Source organism: Phacochoerus africanus, chromosome 2 (assembly GCF_016906955.1).
Source record: "Phacochoerus africanus isolate WHEZ1 chromosome 2, ROS_Pafr_v1, whole genome shotgun sequence".
NCBI classification, from domain to species: Eukaryota; Metazoa; Chordata; class Mammalia; order Artiodactyla; family Suidae; genus Phacochoerus; species Phacochoerus africanus.
This window is the reverse complement of record NC_062545.1, coordinates 3,342,138-3,361,772: the sequence shown is the minus strand read 5'-3', so window position 1 is coordinate 3,361,772 and position 19,635 is coordinate 3,342,138. Positions and strand designations below refer to the sequence as shown.

At 41.7% G+C, this 19,635-nt stretch overlaps 1 protein-coding gene across 1 annotated transcript in view; it reads right to left on the bottom strand.

Moving 5' to 3' along the window:
- The window catches only part of PDE10A (phosphodiesterase 10A), a 273,805-nt gene that overhangs the window by 58,302 nt on the left and 195,868 nt on the right, over positions 1-19,635 (bottom strand). The window contains exons 7-13 of the mRNA XM_047769767.1: positions 18,700-18,855; positions 17,347-17,397; positions 16,501-16,559; positions 14,309-14,360; positions 7,031-7,173; positions 4,625-4,717; positions 1,628-1,814 (exon numbers count right to left, since the gene is read on the bottom strand). Coding sequence (XP_047625723.1) covers positions 1,628-1,814; positions 4,625-4,717; positions 7,031-7,173; positions 14,309-14,360; positions 16,501-16,559; positions 17,347-17,397; positions 18,700-18,855 — 741 coding nt within the window. The remainder of the gene's footprint in view (positions 1-1,627; positions 1,815-4,624; positions 4,718-7,030; positions 7,174-14,308; positions 14,361-16,500; positions 16,560-17,346; positions 17,398-18,699; positions 18,856-19,635) is intronic.

Below are 19,635 nucleotides of genomic sequence, written 5' to 3'. Positions count from 1 at the left end.
CTTAATTAACAAAACACTTTTTTTTTTTTTTTGGCTGTGGGGTGCAGCTGTTTGATGTGGGATCTCAGTTCCTGGACCTGGGATTGAACCCGGGCTGCAGCTGTGAAAGCGCCAAGTCTTAACCATTCAATAGACCGCCAGGGAACTCCCACAAAACACTTCAAAGCATTAAATATATTATATTATAATAAACTTTTGTGGGGTAATAGAAATACATGTTCAAAGAGAGAAAAGAATAATGCTAAATTGTCACTGTATTTTTTTTTTTTTTTTGCATTTTAGGGCCGCATGTGCGGCATATGGAGGTTCCCAGGCTGGAGGTTGAATCGGAGCTGTCGCTGCCAGCCTACACCACAGCCACAGCCATGCCAGATCTGACCCGCATCTGTGACCTACACCACAGTTCATGGCAATGCTGGATCCTTAACCCACTGAGCGAGGCCAGGGATGGAACCTGCGTCCTCACGGACACTAGTCAGGTTCATTACCACTGAGCCACAACTGGCACTTCCCGTCGCTATATTTTTTAAATGGACTATAATAGATGTCAAATTGTTCTAATACCTAGATCCCAATTGAATATATTTAAAAATTGTGAAAATCGATATTTAGAATATACTGGAAATTATAGTCTCTGAAACTTTTAAACCAAACAAAACCATATACTGTGTGTTTTTGAGGTGCCACCGTGGTACCGAGAACGTCTGCAGGAAAAGGGATCCGACGGCCACGCTAGCTTGTTTCCCACGGCTGGGCAACAGCAAGCGTCCCTGCGAGGGCGGGGCGAGCAGGGGACAGCGCCCCCTCCCCAGGAGCACCAGCGGAACTGAGAAGGGTTATCCCTCGCCCCCAGAGGGTTATTTTCTGCTGGTGTTGTTCCCAGTCCTCTATCAGCTGTTTCCATTAGTTATACGGTTGCTCCTGTGGAACTCGGCTCTATTCCCAAAAAGACAATTTCCCTAACTCACTCAAGTGATGATTCCCACTCATGTTGATCTGGCTTTAGAAAAGGTTAATCAAGTTTTCCCTAACTTCAAAATTCCAGGCATGTCACTATAGGAGTACTAGAGTTCATAGAAGACGAAATATTTAACTCATTTAAAATATAAACATGTCAAGAAAGACGACACATTCAACTATTTCAAATGAGACTTCATGAAACAAATGGAGCGTCATGTGTTCCTCGGTCAGGAGGGCCGGGCCGCTGCGAGGCCTGGACAGAGGTGCTGAGCGGCCGCCTGGCTTTGCCTCCCAAAGGAAACCTTCCTGGCTGGTGCTAAGAGTCATCACTCCCCTTCGTGCAAGAGCCTCCGGGGGTGCAAACGACAACACTCCGGGTCTGGATCACCCCCCGGGGCACAGCCGTGGATATCAGGAAACGAAAGCCTTCCACGTGGGCACGTTGCCTCACATTAACTTCAGTTTTCTTTTTACAAATTCATACCCTGAAGCAAAGGCAAAATATTAGGGATTTTTTTCTTCCAAGGCATTTTCAGCTATTTCCTGAAATACGCACAATCAGGACAGGAAATCACTGTGTTTGGTTTCTAAAGGAAGTGGAAAACGTCAACTACCTTATTTAGGAGGTCATGAAATTTAAAAAAGGTACTTAACAAGGATTACTTACATTGGCACAGTGTAAGGCCAGAGCGCAGAAGACAGCAAACATTTTGAAGTTGTTTTCATCCGTCTTGGAGAAGGCGCTGCCGCTGATCTTGTTCACCATCTGCACCACGCCGATCACGCTGCCGCGGCTCACGATGGGCATACACAGGATGTTGCGTGTGGTGTAGCCCGTGTACAGGTCGACCTCCCTGCGGGAGCAGCAGGGCAACGACGGGACGGGGAGACAGGCAGGAGACAGTCAGCCGCACCTTCTGCCAAAAACCTCAACTCAGCTTTGCAACTTACAGGCTTCTGGTACAATTAACTGTGATGGAACCATCAGCTTCTAAATTCAAAGACTGCGACATCTGCAAATGTTTTACTAAAACCTTTTAGAAAATACTCTAACCAATTTGTTCCGCTTTTAAGGGAATTTTTCAGAACAGTCTCTAGGAGGCTTTCAGCCTATCATTTGGTTTTAAGCATCCAACATTACAAAGTAAACACCTGTGGATTTAGAGGAAAAATAAAATAAATTTGGTAAAATAACATGCTCCTTTGAACTTGGTCATGTTTTTGAGAGATTTTAACTTGCTGAACAAACTTAAATGGCAGTTGCCACTTTAACAATTCAGAGCAGGGGTCAGCAAACCACAAACTGTGGGCAAGCCAGCCCTCTCCTGCCTCGTAAACGGTATTAATGGAACACGACCGCCCCATTCCTCTCCGAGGGTGGCCACCACCCTACGGGAACGCTGAGGACTTGTGACAAAGATGTTACAGCCTAGACAGCCAAAAACACTCTCTATCTGATCCTTAAAAGAGGAGGTTTGCTGACTCCTAATTTAGAGAAAATCTTTTTCAAAAACAGGATTCGGTTGTACAGAAGCAAGCGTACAACTATAGGCAGTTGGTTAAAGGGGAGCCTTCTGTGCCTGGCTCCCTTCACTCTGGGTGATGTTTTAGAGATTCACCCACGTTGTCGATGTATCAGTGCTTCAGCCCCTGCCCTGCCTTTTTTTTTTTTTTTTTTTTGGCTCTTTAGGACCGCACCTGTAGTATATGGAAGTTCCCAGGCTAGGGGTCAAATAAAAGCTGTATCTGCCAACCTGCACCACAGCCATAGCAATGTGGGATCTGAGCCACCTCTGTCGCCCTACACCACACCTCACGGCAATGCTGGATCCTTAACCCACTGAACGGGGTCAGGGATTGAACCCACATCACCATGGATACTAGTCGGGGTCATAACCCACTGAGCCACAATGGGAACCCCCAGCCCTTTTGATTGCTGAGTAACATTCTGTGATATAGAAATGTTATTTATTTTATCTATTCACCAGTTAATGGACATTATTGTTTATTACCTGCTGGGTTTTGGCCAATGTGAATAATGTCACTCTGCAGATTTGTGAACAAATCTTTGTGTGAACAGGTATTCTTTTCCTTGGAGACACGTGGGAGTGAAGCTGATTGAGTGCTCTGTGTGCTGAACTTTACAAGAAACCGTGAATCTGCTTTCCATACACTTGAACCCACATACATCCCTACCAGCAAGGGATGAGGGTTCACGCTTCTCCACATGCTTGCCAACCCTTGCTATCTCCAGTTTTTAAGCATTTCAATCATTCACGTTGGTCTTTAGCAGGATCTCATAGTCAAATCCCTTACAGCAAACATTTTTTCATATGTTTAATGGTCATTCATCAATCTTCTTTTGTGAAGTGTCTGTTAAAATCTTGTATCCTATTTATTAAACTGGGTTATCATTATTTTGCTGGGAGCGTTTTTTTATATATGCTGGATATAAATGTTGTGCCAGATATATATTTTGCAAATATTTTCTCCCAATCTGCTGCTTGCCTTTTCATGTTCTTAAATGGCTGACCCATATATTTTTACATAAATGCTTTGCATAAGGATCTATAAATATTTTCAATAATAAAATAATAAGTGTTTTTTTAAGAAAGAAATTGAGATTTTCAGCATGTTCCTAATTTACTGATAAAATGTTAGCAGGGATACAACTGTGTTTATACACCAGTGATGCATATTTGACATTAACCAATCAGACACCTGAGAAAACTATTTACCTATCTCTTAGCGGAAACCCACTGCTGGAGAGCAGAGAACACTGCTGTCAAAATATCTGAACCATCATCCCCAACAGTCAGAGCAACAACCTTGAGACTGTCAATTTCAAGAGATTTAATAAGATCAAATTATATAAATTGGTTCACAGGTCTTCAAAGAAACTCAAAATGAAAAAATCTTTATAAGCAAAACCAATATCCAACTTTAATAATCTCCTATAAAGGCCGTGACTTACTGAGTTCCTACTTTGCATCAGGTAAAGTTGCCAGACCTGTTATGAATACTTTCTCCAATCTTAAAAAAAAACCTACAAAATAAGTATTATCATACCCATTTTAAAGCTGAGAAAACAGCTGAGGCTCAAAGAGATTAATTTACATACTCTAGGTCATTCTAGAGCCAATAGAGGGCAGAACCAGGGTTCAAAATAGCTATTTCATTACTGTATGTCGCACCTTTGAAGGTATGGCTTTTCTAGAGAATATGCTCAGGACAAAATGATGACCTATAACAAAAAAAGAACTTAGTAAATGTAAACTCTGGCTTTTTCGTTCTTTTTTATAACATTAATTTTTTTTTTTTTTTTTTGCCACACCCACAGCATGTGGAAGTTCCTGGGCCAGGGTTTGAACCCAACACTGTGCCACAGCTGGGGCAACACTGGACCCTTAACCTGCTGTGATACAGGGGAACTTCCGAGAACATTTTAAACCCTGAGAGATGGATATGATTAATGGTTCAGAATCCACCATTTTATAAATATCTGAAAACACTGACTACTACAGAGCTGGTGCAATGTAAAGCAATGCTAAGGAGGAGAAGGCTAACTGAGTGGGGACGTGGAGAACCGGGGCTCCGCCTCAGAGGTTCCAGCCACGTGGGACGGGAGAGCAGAAACTGACGCGGGACGTAAACGCCTTCTCACCTGTTGAAGCGCGGGTCGGCATAGGCGTCCGGAATGTTGAGGACTTCCCCCGTTCTCGCCACTTGACCGGCAATGCCCTTCTCAATTGAAAATCTGCAGATAAAAAAGAGAGGGACACACTAATTAAAATACAGACGTTGTAAAATCATGTGAGACATTTCACTACCACCAAATAATGAATAAAAAGAGTGTTTTATTTTAAATGCTTTTGCATTCACCACACACTGACATACTCTCAACCATCTCATAAAATACACAAAAGTTAAGCAGAAAAACAATGCGCAGTAATCACTTGAGAACCTGGGTTTAAGACATAATTCACAATGCAGTAAATCAGTACTGTATCGCACACTGAAATTGAAAAATTAACTAGCATTCTGCAGTGACCAATAACGACCATTTTTATTTGCAAAATACCTTGTAATTCACAAGATGCTTTAGCATAAATTTTCTTAATCAATTGTCACTGTGAACTGAGTCCCACAGGGATTCAGCAACTTGCCAGCATTCTTAAAATTTCAGTGACTCGATGAACTCAAGAAGGCAGGTCAACACCAGTGTGCTTTTGACCACATACACAACCAAACCTACTGGTCATGTGTGATCCTGAGACACAGGACTTGAATTTTCAGGCACTTGCAACACAAGTACTGTACCAAAATAGCACAATCTGTAACTTCTAGTATTTTTACTTCTCTAATTTGTTACATTTAAAAACTGTCAAGACACAAGCATCATCTGATTACACTGAATGTTTCGATATCTCATATTATCATTTTCTTTTATACATACTTTCTCAAATTTAGTTTTCTCATTGCAATATTATAATCATAAAGGCACTCATTCAAAATTTAGTTCAGATGTCTACAATCACAATATCTACAAATTTCAATAGCCCCAAAATTACTTTTATAATATTACATTTTTGCCATTATAGAAAATAACCACTCTTGAAATACAACTCCACCCTAAGGATTTTTCCCTAAGAAAAATTCAAAGGAGAATTGACACCAAACAGAACTAACTTTCTTAAAACACCAAAAAGTGAACCCAACATTGCATTGCATAAAATGCAAGCTTGTTTTTGTCCTGGTTTTCTTGTGCTTTGAACAAAATGAACACAGCAAATTAGACTGCCTTGAGCAGAGCATCAGAATGCGCTTCATGGTTTATGCTCGATTTTCCGGGTCCGTGGGTAGCTCTGTGTGGTTTGCTATCTTGGCCAGTGGAAGCTGCAAGTGAGGGGCTCACCCCTCCATAAATGGCTGGCATCCACCAGTCAGCCGGGAGAGCTACAGCCAACCACACCCCCTCATGGGCTCCACGATGACACTATCTTCAAAATGAGGCCAAGGCCAGCACTGTCAGGGAACACCCCAACCCTCAGCAAGAGAAATGACCGAACCTAAACGGCTATATCCATACTGATTTACTGAACTCTTAAAAAACCAAATAAAAAACAAAACAGTTTTTAAAAATCCTAAATAGTGTCTACGAGTCAGAGTTACGAGAGTGTGGGCCCTGGAGGGGACCACCCAAGGGAGAGCAGCTGTGAGGCCCAGGGAGGGTCACATCCCACGTTGCCTTCACTCCTGCAAGGTCCCCTCCACGACAGCGGCCCAGGGGATCGCAACTCTTACTCAAAAGGAACAGTATTTTACCAGAATGTTATAAATACCAACATGTGGGAAAGCAGTTGATCAAGACAGCGCAAAAGAAACTCAAATATCTGAAAAAATTCAACTTCTGAATGTTCGGCTTGATTTTTAGCAGTTCTGTGCCAGGACTCCTCGCGGTGTTCAGGCTGTGTGCTATGACTGAATGACTCCTCTACCAGCCAAACAAACGCCAGTCTGTTCACTTAAGTGACAACAGCTGCCACTCAGAGAGCAAAGAAGGCTTCCGTTTCAAGATGCTGCAAGAATGTGCTCTAGGATGGATTAAATCAGCCGCTCAACTACAGAGTAATGTGCTGAGGTTATCAATCACAGCAGGTCCATTTCCACTGCGGCCTGGACGCTGAGACAACCCTACAGGTCGGGAAGCGTGGGGGCAGAAGTGTTTAAAGTACACCTGCTCCTAGACAGAGGAAACCCTGCAGACTCCAGGTAGGGTGCACCTTTACCTACCTGGGAGCACTAGTAAGTTTTTCCAACATGATTTCCAAAAGGACCGCCTCCGGAAGACGGCATTTCCAGGAGTGACGCTAAAGCTTCCTAGGCGCGGTTTCGCTGGCACTGCAATGTCATTCCCAGAAGTACTACCTTCAGGAGGCGGGTCCTGGTGGGAATGATATCACAGTATGACAAGTGCTGTCAGCACACCTGTGAACAGGCACAGAGAAGTGGGTAACAGAACACCTGCACGGCTGCGGTCACAGCAAGGACATGCCACTTCCGGCTGTACCTTATTTCTTTGGTCTTCTTGAAGATAGGCTTTCCTTCCTTTTCCTCCCCAATGTCGAAAAGGTCTGAGTATAGCTCCTTGTTCTTATGGTCCACCTGGAAAAGCGCACAGCGATCGGCGTTCACCAGGTTTTTGGCATATATCTGCAGACAAGCGAGAAAACCGGGTGAGCCGATGAGAGGGTCAAGAGTCTATTTCTTTGGAAATAAATATGAACTTCAGCTTGCTACGTGGCAACTGGGTGGGAGACTAGCATTATAATCAAATAGAAATGGGTATATAAGTACAAAAAAATGATACTATAGGTCACTGTCAACATGCTAACACGAGCAGCCGCCCTGCGTCCAGGCTGTGGTGCCAGAAGCTGGAATGCTACACTTGCAGGAGGGCTGGAAAGCAGGCCCTGGCCTCACTCGCGAGAGCCTGTCTGTCGCCCTGGCTCCTCTTCCAGAACCTCTCAAAGCCTCCCTGATGCCTCAGGCCTGGCCTCTGTTGGCTCCAAGGCCAGCACCCACTCTGACTGGCTGGTGTTTGCAATGTACCAGTTTCAAAAATTAGAAATACAACCTGTATGTAACAAGACATAAAAAAATGAGAAATAGAACCTCTAATGAGACACACCATATTCGTATTCTCATTAGCTGCATTTTATTTGCTGCGCTAACAATGCGTAATAATTAGTAAGCGCTTACTATGTGCCAAATGCTTTTTATACACTTATGTGCATTCGTCCATTTAATCCTCACAATAACAATATTAATTCAGGGGAACTCTGTCTCCATTTTACACATTAGGAAAATCGAGGCACAGAGGGTGAACTGAACTCACCCACCATTGAGCGGCGGGTAAACGGTGGAGCTGGTGTTTGAACGCACGCCAGCTGTTTCCACGCCCTATGCTCTTACAGCAGATACATTTTTCCATTCCTGAATGGAAAACTGTGCATTCACGTCGTCACTCATTTGTTCATCAACATCCTTCAACAAGTGTCTATTTAATGCCTAATACATCTCACTGTCCCCAGTGGGTTGGGACTAAAGTTGCAAATGCTGTATCTGCATATAGTTAGAATGCCGGCAACTTCCACCCTCCAGACGATAGACATGAAAACATCGTTCAGAGAAAGAGAATTAATTCTCAGAGTAAAAAGAGCCATCACAAAGTCTATGCAAAAGGGACACAGGACACCTTGTGGCCAGAGGAAAATACACAATCTCATGTAAAAATACCTTACAGATTTAAGAAAAAGAAATCAGAGTGGGTGAGGTACCCTTTCCACCGTCAGACCACACCTCTATCTTTACCGCTATCATGAACCCGGCATTCACTCGACAACCCCTCGCTGTGCCTTACAGGCCGGGGACAAGCCAGTGGGGTGTCATGAGTGTCAGAACCTGCAGTTTACTTGTCTCCTCCACCAGGCTGTGAGTTCTCTGGCAGGAGAAACTGCTCCCTTCCCCCTCAGGATTCCAAATGCCCAGCACAAGGCCTCGGGTAGAGAGAGGTCAGCTAACATCCAAGAGCCATTTAAATCTACCCCACTGCCTGCGTTTGTACGTCCCGTTTCCCGTTTCACCGGGACAGAGCCACGCTTTAGGTACTGTTTATAGTTGCTATAAGAGCAGAGCTGAGTAGCTGCAACCGAGTATGGCCCAGGAAGCATAAAACGTTACCATTTAGACCTTTACAAACAAGCTCACCAACTCATAGATGAGAACGTATGAGATCTCCATAATCTAAGAACTACCAATAAATATTTGAGGAAGGAGGAAAACCCGACGGGAGGAAGAGAGAGATGGAGCTGTGCTGTTGGCAAACCCGGAAGAATGAGCCAACCATTTTGCAAACTCACGAGATCTTGAATTATTAAACAATAATAATGACCCTGCATTATTAAATTATATACAGAGAAATTTACATCCTTAGTGGTCAGGTTAGTTGCTTAACACTTTGGCACATACTTATGTGAATAGTTGTAAAAACATGGATGAAATGCTTTTCTAGAAAAAGGAAATAAATTTAGAAGGAGCTGGAAAATGTGAATGGGATCAGAACCATAAACACAACTGAAATTTTCACTGTTAAAAAAAATTATTCCCATAATTTTTATTCCCATAAAAGGCATCAGGCTGAAATGATTTCAAATGTGAATTATTCAGTATCTTCACAAAATCATCTATATTTTCAAAAACACTTTGAGAAAAAAATCCAACCTCAGTCTCTTCTTTGTCTCCTCTAATTCAGGGTTATCTTTTCAAAACACAAATCTGATCTTACACCCTCTACTTTAAGAGTCAAAACTCCCTCCAAGGTCTGAACGACTTGGCCCTGCCCAGGGCACCTCTGCACAGAAGCATTCTGGTCCTTCCTCCTCTGAAGCACCCATCCCTCCTCTTTGCCTCCTTAACTCTCCCATGCACCCTTCAGGCCTGGGGTCACCTCCTCAGGAAACCCTTGCATGGCTTCGACTAGGTCATGAGCTTCTTATCATAAGGTCTCCCAGCACCGTGTTCTGCCCCTTCAGGGCCCTTAATATGCCTGAAATGTACATTTATGACGGTATTTGATTAGTGTTGTCTTCCCTACTGCGCTGTACGCTCCATGAGGACAGAGACTGTGAAGGGACTTGCTCATCATTTTAGAAATCCAGCTGCCATCCAGCCTGGGAATACCCAAGAAACATCATAGAAAAATGAATGAATAGAAATCTGAAGAGATCAATACCATGGAAGAAACTGAAAACACAACCTATTTCCCAAAAAGACTCCAATGGTTTTGCAGCTGATTTATACCAAACTTGAAAGAATGAATGATTCCTTTATTAAGTTAGGCCATTTTAGTCCATACAAAAGAATGGAACGTTTCTCAAGCCATTTTATAAGGATGGCATAACCCCAGCACCAATTTTACCCAAAGGTAGAAAAAAAGAAAACCATTGAGCAATCTTACTTATGTCAGAAAGAAATGCTAACAACCACTTCAGGGGTAAAGATTACAACTAAATAGGGGTCAGTTATCTCAGGAATGAAAGACTCATTTATCATTCAGTAATAAATTAATATGATTTCCTATTCTAATTAATTAAAGGAAAAAGTTACATAATTTCAATAATGGCTTACAAAATTTTGATAACACTCCACACCCAATCTGATACAAACTCAAAGCTAATTAGGAATAGAAGGAAAAGCCTTTACGTTGATAAAGAGTATCTATTGGGGGACCGTCAACAAATATACACAGCAATGAAATGTGAGAAGTTCCCATTAAGGAAGCTATATCCACTCCCGCTAGTTCCATTCAACAATATTCTTAGGCTCTACCAAATAATTTTTTTCTTTTGTCTCTTAGCGCCACACTGGTTGCATATGGAGGTTCCCTGGCTAGGGGTTGAATCAGAGCTGTAGCCACCAGCTCATGCAAGAGCCACAGCGACGTGGGATCTGAGCCACATCTGTGACCTACACCACAGCTCATGGCTACGCCAGATCCTTAACCCACTGAGCAAGGCCAGGGATCGAACCCGTGTCCTCAAGGATGATAGTCAGGTTCATTAACCACTGAGCCATGACAGAAACTCCTCTACCAAATACACTTTTTAAAAATAAATAAATAGTGTAAACACTTGAAAAGTTGAACCACTGCTCTCATCACAGGCATTATAAATTATTTTCTTTCTTGAAAATCCAAGACTATAAACTGGAACAACAACTCACCAAGTATGAGAGACCAAAGTCAATCCGTTCAACTGAAAGATTATTTTTTAATTTGAAAATAAGACAATAAATTTGTATGAGAAGACTGACCATATGTTAATAATATCAACTCTACTTAAGATTTTATTAAATTTAAGGTAATTCCAATATAAATCACACGCCATGAAGAGGGATATATCACAGGAATGCAAGGCTAGTTTAATCTTCAAAAATCACCTTATATAATACATGCTAGGTGAACAGAATAAAAAACAAGAAACACATGATCATCTTAATAAATACAGAGCAAACGGATGTCTACAAAATCCAACACCTGATTATTATGTACAACACCCGAAAAACTAGAAACATAGGGGAGCTTCCTCAACCTAATGAAGACCACCATGAAAAGTCCACAGATGATCCACACCCTTAACGGTGAAAGGCTGGAGACTGGACGCTCTCTAAGAGCAGCAGCAAGACAAGGATGCCCACGATCACATCCCCTAGGTCAACACGGCGCTGGAGGATCTAGTCAGGACAACCCACAAGGAAGACAAAAAGGGCTTCCAGACTGGAGAGAAGGAACTAAAACTCTCACTGATTGTAGATGGCATGATCTCACATAGAGAAAACCCTAAAGAAACCACTGAGAAACTACTGGAAAGAATGAGTTCATCAAGGCTGTAGGATACAAGATCAAAATACAAAAAAAAATTTTTATTTCTATACATTTTCAATGGAAAATCTGAAAATAAAATTAAGAACAAAATTCCATCTACAATACCATTAAAAAATAGGGAGTTCCCTTCATGGCTCAGTGATTAACAAACCCAACTAGGATCCATGAGGATGCGGGTTCGATCCGTGGCCTTGCTAAGTCAGTTAAGGATCCGGCGATGCTGTGAGCTGCAGTGCAGGTCACAGACACGGCTTGGATTTGGCATTGCTGTGGCTGTGGTATATGCCAGCAGCTGTAGCTCTGATTCGACCCCTAGCCTGGAAACTTCCATATGCCACTGGTGTGGCCCTAAAAAGCAAAAATAAATAAATACATAAAATAAAAAAAATAAAATAAAATACCTAGGAATAGCTTTACCAAAATAAGAGCAATACTTATACTCTGAAAATTATGAAATAGTGTTGAAAAAATTAGAAATGTCTAAATAAATGGAAAACCCTCCACGCTGATGTACAGGAAGAGTAATATTATTAAGGTGGCAATAGTCCCCAAACTGATCTACAGAGCCAACAAAACCCCTTATCAGAATCCTGCCTGAATTATTTGCAGAAATTGACAAACTGGTTTCTAAAGTTTATATGGAATTGCGAGGGCTCCAAAGCAGCCAAGAAATTTTGAACGTGAAGAATAAATGTGGAGGACTCACACTTCCTGATTTCAAAACTTTCCATAAAGAAACAGGAACCAAGACAGAATGGTATTGTCTGAAGAGACGTGAGAGTCTAAAAAGAAACGCATGTGTCTCTGCTCAATTGACTCTGACAGGACTATTTAAAGAGGAAATAATAGTGCTTTTCAACAGATTTTGCTGGTGAAACTGGATAGCCACACGTAAAAGAATGACATTGGACCCTTTCACCATAAACAAAAATTAACATAACCTTAAAAGCCAAAATGTAAAAGCTAAAGTTATAAAACTCTCAGAAGAAAATATTGGAGTATGATACCTGATTTGGCAATGGAGTCTTAGATATGACACAAAAAGCATGAGCAACGAGAGATAAAAAAGATAAATTAGACTTCATCAAAATTAAAACCTTCTGTGCTTCCAAAGACACCATCAAGAAAGTGAAAATACACAGATGGGAGAAAATATCTGCCAATCATTCATTAGATAAGGGAGTGGTACTTAAACTACACGAAGAACTCCTAGAACTCAACACTAAAGACTCAATTGCAAAGCAGCCAATGAATCTGAATCTCTCCTCACATGAAAGGATGTTCACATCATTAGTCACAGGGAAATGCTAATCAAAACTGCATTGAGATGGAAGTCCACATTTACCACGACGGCGATGATGAGAAAGTGAGATAATAACCAGTGTCGGTGAGAGCGCGGAGGGATTAGAACCCGTGCGCGTGCTGTTAGGGATGTAAAATGGTCAAGCACCGTGGAAAACAGTTTTGCAGTTCCTCAAAAATTTCACCACAGAGTAACCATATGACCTAGCAATTTCTCACTCTCACCTCAAACAGCTGAAAACAGGTATTAGAACAAAACACAAAAAATTGTACCCAAATGTTCAAAGAAGCACTATTCACACTAGCCAAAACATGCAAAGAATCCACATGTCTGTAAGTTGATGAATGGTCTTGAAAACTGCTGAAAACTGTTTTTTAAAAATAATATTAATAATACAAGATCTGGTCAATAAATGTTTCCTGTACTCTTTGTACAAGTTCTATTTCAGTTCATATTACAACAATATATTTTTATGTCCTTAATGCTTTTCATTACTTTATAAATTCCTTTAATTTTGTCCTAACCAAAGAGATTATTATTATTATTTTTACTATGCAATCAATCATTCTCCTTTTTTTGTCCAAATAGTTGCACCTTGAGCAATGTGGGGGGTTGAGGAACCAAGCCTCTGCATGATGAAAAATCCACAAATAACTTACATCGGCCTTCCACATACACTGTTTCTCTGTATCCACGGTTCCACATCTGCAAATTCAACAACCGTGGATCGCGTCGTAGCATAGCATTAACTACTGAAAAAAAATCCACGTATAAGTGGACCTGGTCAAGCCCGTGTAGTTTAAGGGTCAACTGTAAAATCACCTACATAACTAATTACATAAAGAATATGCTGAAAGAAATAACCCCCTCAGTAAACTTTCTGTTTCTACAAGACACTGAGCCTACCACACTCCGTACCTGCCATGATGTCAAAGAGAAACAGAGCAGGGCATGTCATGAAACCTGGACATGAAAAAAGCTCTTACTGCACAGAATTACTTTATCTTGAGAAAGGCCGGGAAAATGCGAAGGAGAAAGAACATTTATCAAAATATATAGCGAGGCATGAATGGCACCAAGCAAGCCAGCCTGGCCACCCAGGGGTGCCACTCCCACTCCTGGACAAGGTGGCCACCTCTTCGGCGGAGTCCCTCCAAAGCACTGAAACAGCAACACTAAATGTGGGGGGACCTCTACTTCCAAGTGCCTGTGAGTCTTCTGGAAGAGGAAAATAATTAAGGACTAGTACTAAATAGCACGAAACCCAAAATTTGGGAGAATCCATTGGAAATTCCTAATGTAGCCTACAAGCAAAAGGTTTTCTGGAAAAAAATCATAAAAAGAGACTTTTACCAAATCAGCTCTCCACTAAATAATGAAAAACTCTGAGGTATTTTTTCAAAACGCCATTCAATCGAAACCCCACAAAAATTAACAGAAGTGACAAATAAGTCAAGGAAACGCCCCCAGATCACTAAGCACCATCCTTTCATCATATTTAAAACAGCTTGTATGTCTCTTACATTAAAATGTTCCACAATATATTAGGACATGAATCTACCGGTTAAATAAAATCATTTTCAAAACAGAAGGCAACCTACCATTATGTGTTCAAGTAGGGAATCTATTGCAACTATGTTATCAAAATACGTTCTGAAAAAAAGGAACATAAAACCTTTAAGTAACATTATTATTAGAACACACAAAGTATCAAACTTTGAATACATTTCCCACATTTATCTACATTTAAATTAAAAACTTACAGGTATATAGGTTGTTTGATTTTTGTCTTTTTGTGGAAACAACTTTTTTTTTTTTTTTTGCTTTTTAGGGCTGCACATGTGGCATATGGAGTCCCCAGGCTAGAGGCTGAATTAGAGCTCAGCTTCCAGCCTACACCACAGCCACAGCAATGCAAGATCAGAGCTGTGTCTGCGACCTACACCATAGCTCACAGCCACACCAGATCCTGAATGAGGCCAGGGATCAAACCCGCATCCTCATGGACACTAGTTGGGTTTGTTACTGCTGAGCCATACTGGGAACTCCCCAATAATACTATTTTAAAGAGACAAATGGAACTTTACCATTGACTTTAGTATAAGAACTCTAATTCCAGAGAATGCATTAATAAATTTTATCAGTAAGTATTCAAGGTAGAGAGAAAGTCTGTAGCATTTAACTAAACCTATGAAGAAATAAAATTGGTTTCATCACATTTGCTAACTCAATAACTCTGATCTAAAATTAAAATTTTTAAATTTGATAAACCTCACTAATATAAAAATGTAATTACTAAAAACCCAAAAGCTAAAATGTATTTTAACTGTGTTAAGAAAGCAATGAAATTCATTTGAGAAGAAATATCAGAGTATCTAAGGATCTAACAACCTTACAGAATTAAATATATATTCTAACAACTTTACAGAGTAAAATATATATTCATCATTATGAACTTCTTGTAACTATTGTGGAGGCATAGATACATACATTAAAATGTAGACTTGAGAAACACAAGAATCAACAGGCACGTATGACAAGGAATATATAAAGAAATGCTCTTAATATAGACTCTATTGGCAAGGTACTGCTTTCAGTTTTGATTTGTGAAAATTTAGCAATGATTCAGGATTAAGATAACTTACAGTAATGAATAATGCCTTTCTTAGAAGGGACACTGGCTTGAAGGCAGTGACATGCCTATTCACACTGTCCCCAGAGGAATATACTACAAGGGCTAGGGTGTCGTAAATGGGCTTCCCCTTGGGGAACAGACTTAAGGTGTCATGTGGACTTTGGGATTCTTGCAAAGGACTCAAATACATCAGCAAGAGAAGGTGCACAGCTTCCCTCCCTCGTGTTCCGAAGTTGTCACGTCGCGTGTCCCAGAGACACAGTTTAACTCCATCTCGAAGAAGACAGTTGGCCTGGGGGATCAAGAGAGCACTCAGGCAACCCCACACCCCTCTAATCCGACATGTCAGAACAGGAGCAGCAGCTTCAGGATCCTTCGTGACTGAGAGGGTGAGAGGTGCTGCCCGGGGGTGCAAGCGCGAGGGCAGGTTACTCAGGGCTGCCGCTGGAGGCCAGGGAGGGACAGGCAGTCACTCTGGCAGGTGACCTGTCAGAGGATGGACCCCGAAGCTCCCAATCCCGGGGCATTTTTTAGATTTCAACAACTAAGTAGATGGGTCAGACAGATCCAAGATCTGCCCTGCAGCAGGCAAAGCCAATATGAACCTGCAATTTCATAAATATCCCTAATTGCTTCCACTGCCAGCCCAAGGGAATTTTTCTAGGTCAAACCTCATGGAAATGGAACATTTTCTCAAAAATGGTATCTGAGCTACCATACATGGGAAAATTAAAATATTAATAATATGTTTTAATTTATTGACATTTGCAGAGAATGCCGGAGAGGACTTTTTGGAAAATACTAAACAGGAACATTTCCTCTTCTTCTAGTGCTGTCAGTTTTCTCCCACAGAAACAGGAACACTCAGGGCATTTCTCGGTCTAGTCGCTGCCCCGTTCCAGGGAGTCTCTTTAGAAAACACAGGCCGAGTTAAGGTCATCACACACACACACACACGTGCGCCCCTTCACTTGCAAAGTGAGCGCGATGAGAACGGAGCGCCAGGGTCCAAAACGGGACCGCCCCTCTCACCACACTACTTGCCCCATCAAGACTGACTGCTGCCGGCAGCGGACGCAGTCTGTCACTGTCAGGCCCGCCCTGCGTCCCAAGCGCTGAGCAGCAGCAGCTGCCGCGTCCCCGGAAACGGACACTTACTTCGATACGTCGAGTAGAAAGTCATTCAGCTCAGTCTGTTTGGCAAGACCTCTGCATACCTGCCGTAGAAAACAACAAGCTATTAATCTTAAGGGGTCTCTGCTCGTTTAAGAAGAGAGATTCAGGAATACTAGTCACCTTATTTCCTTTCAAAGGCATAATCCAATCACTACTCTGATCCTTTAAAAACTGTACTTGGGCACACAGTCCACCCACGTTCAGGACCGCCAGGTCCGAGAAGTCCTTGCTGCTCACAGCGGTTATCCTAAAATATACAGACCCCTTCTCCCTGTCACACAGCTCCTCCTCACCCCCAGGTGGCCGAAATGGACTTAACGAGGTGAAAAAAAAAGGGAAGTGGCTCATCCAGAGCAGAAGTCTACTGCCACCATGTTTCCGAGTTTAAAACTCTATGCACTTCGTGGTCTTTTAAATCAGGTCACATTTTCAAGAGAACCGGGCACCTTCAGCTTAGGACAAATGTTTTCACCTGCCACTTAGTTCGGTGGATGTTTTAATCTAGGAAATAGAGTCATTAAATTTGCAATATTACTGCCAGTAGGAGATTGTTCCTGGGCTTTCAGTGGAAAACAAAAACTACAATAGGACACATACCATTTACTACATAAATGCTTTGATATTATATATAAATGTATAATTGGAAGATACTTAAGGCGAGGAGTAAGTAAACGTAAGTGCATAGATCAAACAGTTTAGAAATAACAAAATGCCTAGGATTCAGACTAAAGCACTGGGTCACTTGTTAACCTCCATCTGTCCTCAGAGCTGCACTCCAAACACCCTTTGCTCTCAGGAAGCCCCTGTGCAAACACCCCAGACACACACCTGCACCTGATGTATTGCTACTGAAGCCCAGGCAAGATTTGCCGTTGCGACCTGAAAAGAAGGGATGAAGTGAGTTTTCATCAGTCGCACACAGACATTCTGGCCAAAAACTCTAACATAAACATATACGCAGAATTTTGTGAGGTCACGGCATTGCCGACTATTTTTCCAAACACAGACTGTCAAATATGTACACGATCTCTCTTTCACACTTCCCACTCCTTTATAATTAAGCTTAAGGCTCTCTTGTTCCTCTTAATTTGGGAGAAAAAAAATGAAAATAAATTGATCAAGAGAGCTATCGTCCAATGATTTTTAACCTAAAAGAATTATTTTTCAGTTAAAAAAAATACTGTGATAAAGGACTCTAAGGACAACTTTAAAATGAGGAAATACTTCCATACCTTTGCTGACACATTCTCAAATGCCTAGCTATTCTGTTTCTTTTATTTTTCATTCATCTAACAGATATTTACTGGGCTACTAGGTACCAGGCACTATTCCAGATGGGGGAGATACAGCCCCAGCAGCAGTACAGCCTAGAGTGTAGTGTGGGCGGAGAAAAAAGCAAGAAGGCAAATGCGTGGAGAACACTCTCTGTTGGCTGGTGACAGGGGCTAGACAGGGACAGGGGCCCACACAGGGACAGGGGGCCCTCACAGGGACAGGGGCCCACACAGGGACAGGGAGGGTGACGTAAGAGCACAGTCCTGCAGGAGGTGGCAGGGTTGGGGATGGAGACTAACGGCATCCAGGCAGAGGGAGAGCAGAGGCTCGGGCTCTGTCTGGGAGCCGGCCAGGCTTGCTCAGGGCTTTGTGGCTACAGGGAGGAGGAGAAGATGGGCCACCTGGGAAAGTGGACAGCCTGCAGGCCATCGAGGCACCTGGGCGAGCACTCCATGTCCAGACAGATCAGGTGCTATTCGGTTTTAGTATTAATGAGCCATACTCTGTTTCAGGGAACAGTGAGCTAAGCTATTGCTTCCCCAACGGGTTTTTTGATGCTGGACGTCTCAGTCAGGACAATCTCTAGGATAAGGACATGTTTTAACGGGACAGAAAGTCAACCAGAAGGTGAAAACTCCCCAACGCCAACCTACTATGTGGTATTTTATTTTATTTTTATTTTTGTTGTCAAAATAGATCCTTACTAAATAAATGACTATAGTTAGTTTCCTCTCTAAACACCTGCCTTAGAAAAAACGTTTTTAAAAATCATTAGTATCAAAATATTATCAAGAAAGGTATGGCTTTAAATACTCACTCATTAAATATTCATTCATTCATTAACTGAACAAGCAATGAGTGTCCTCAACGAACCAGGTACAACCAAAAATCCTGTGCAGGCCTCACCTCCTGATGACTCAGGCAGAAGGCTTCTTTGCCCCAGTGCCTGTACAGCTCAAGGATACCGATCAAATCACCGATCGCAGTGACAATTGGCAAACAAAGAACAGACTGGATACGAGTCCCTGATTCCAGTCCGGTACCTCGTGGAAATCGTTCATCCTAAAAAAAAAAAAGGGAAAAAGATACAATTCAGTGAAAGAAATGGAATCACGATGGTATAATTCTATCAGAAATTACCTAATACTTGTAATCAATAATAAGCACTCCTTTTCAAAGGAAAGACAAAGGACAATGGCCACTATAAGCCTAGTTTAAGAAAACACAGAATCCCTCTTGTGGCTTAGTGGGTCAAGAACCTGACATAGTCTCCAGGAGGGATGTGGGTTCGATCCCTGGCCTCGCTCAGTGGGTTGAGGATCTGGTATTGTTGTGGCCGTGGTGTAGGCCAGCAGCTGCACCACCAATTTGATCCCCAGCCTGGGAACTTCCATATGCTGCAGGTGCAGTCATTTAAAAAAAAGAAAAAGAGAAAGAAAAAGAGAAAGAAAAAAAGAAAATGCTTATCTTGAGCAACATAAAACTTATACCCAAATACTGCTTTAATATTTCTTTATCATTGTATGGTAGAATTTAATTAATGCATGAATACACATTAACTTCATGCAATAATAAAGTAATTATGATAGTGAACATTTATTTATTCCTTACCTTTCATGAGCCAGAACTCTCTAAGGGCTTTACAGTTATAATGCCACAAGTGAAAGTTACTCCAGATGTAAATACCACAGGAAGGAAATTATATATAAACATTTTTTCTCTTCTATTTTTAAGGTTAGAATAACATAAAAGCATGTTAATGATAGTCATTGTAACTAAACCTCAAAGGCCCATATCAGGTATCCAAATGATCCAATAATTAGCAATTACCCATCATAAGAA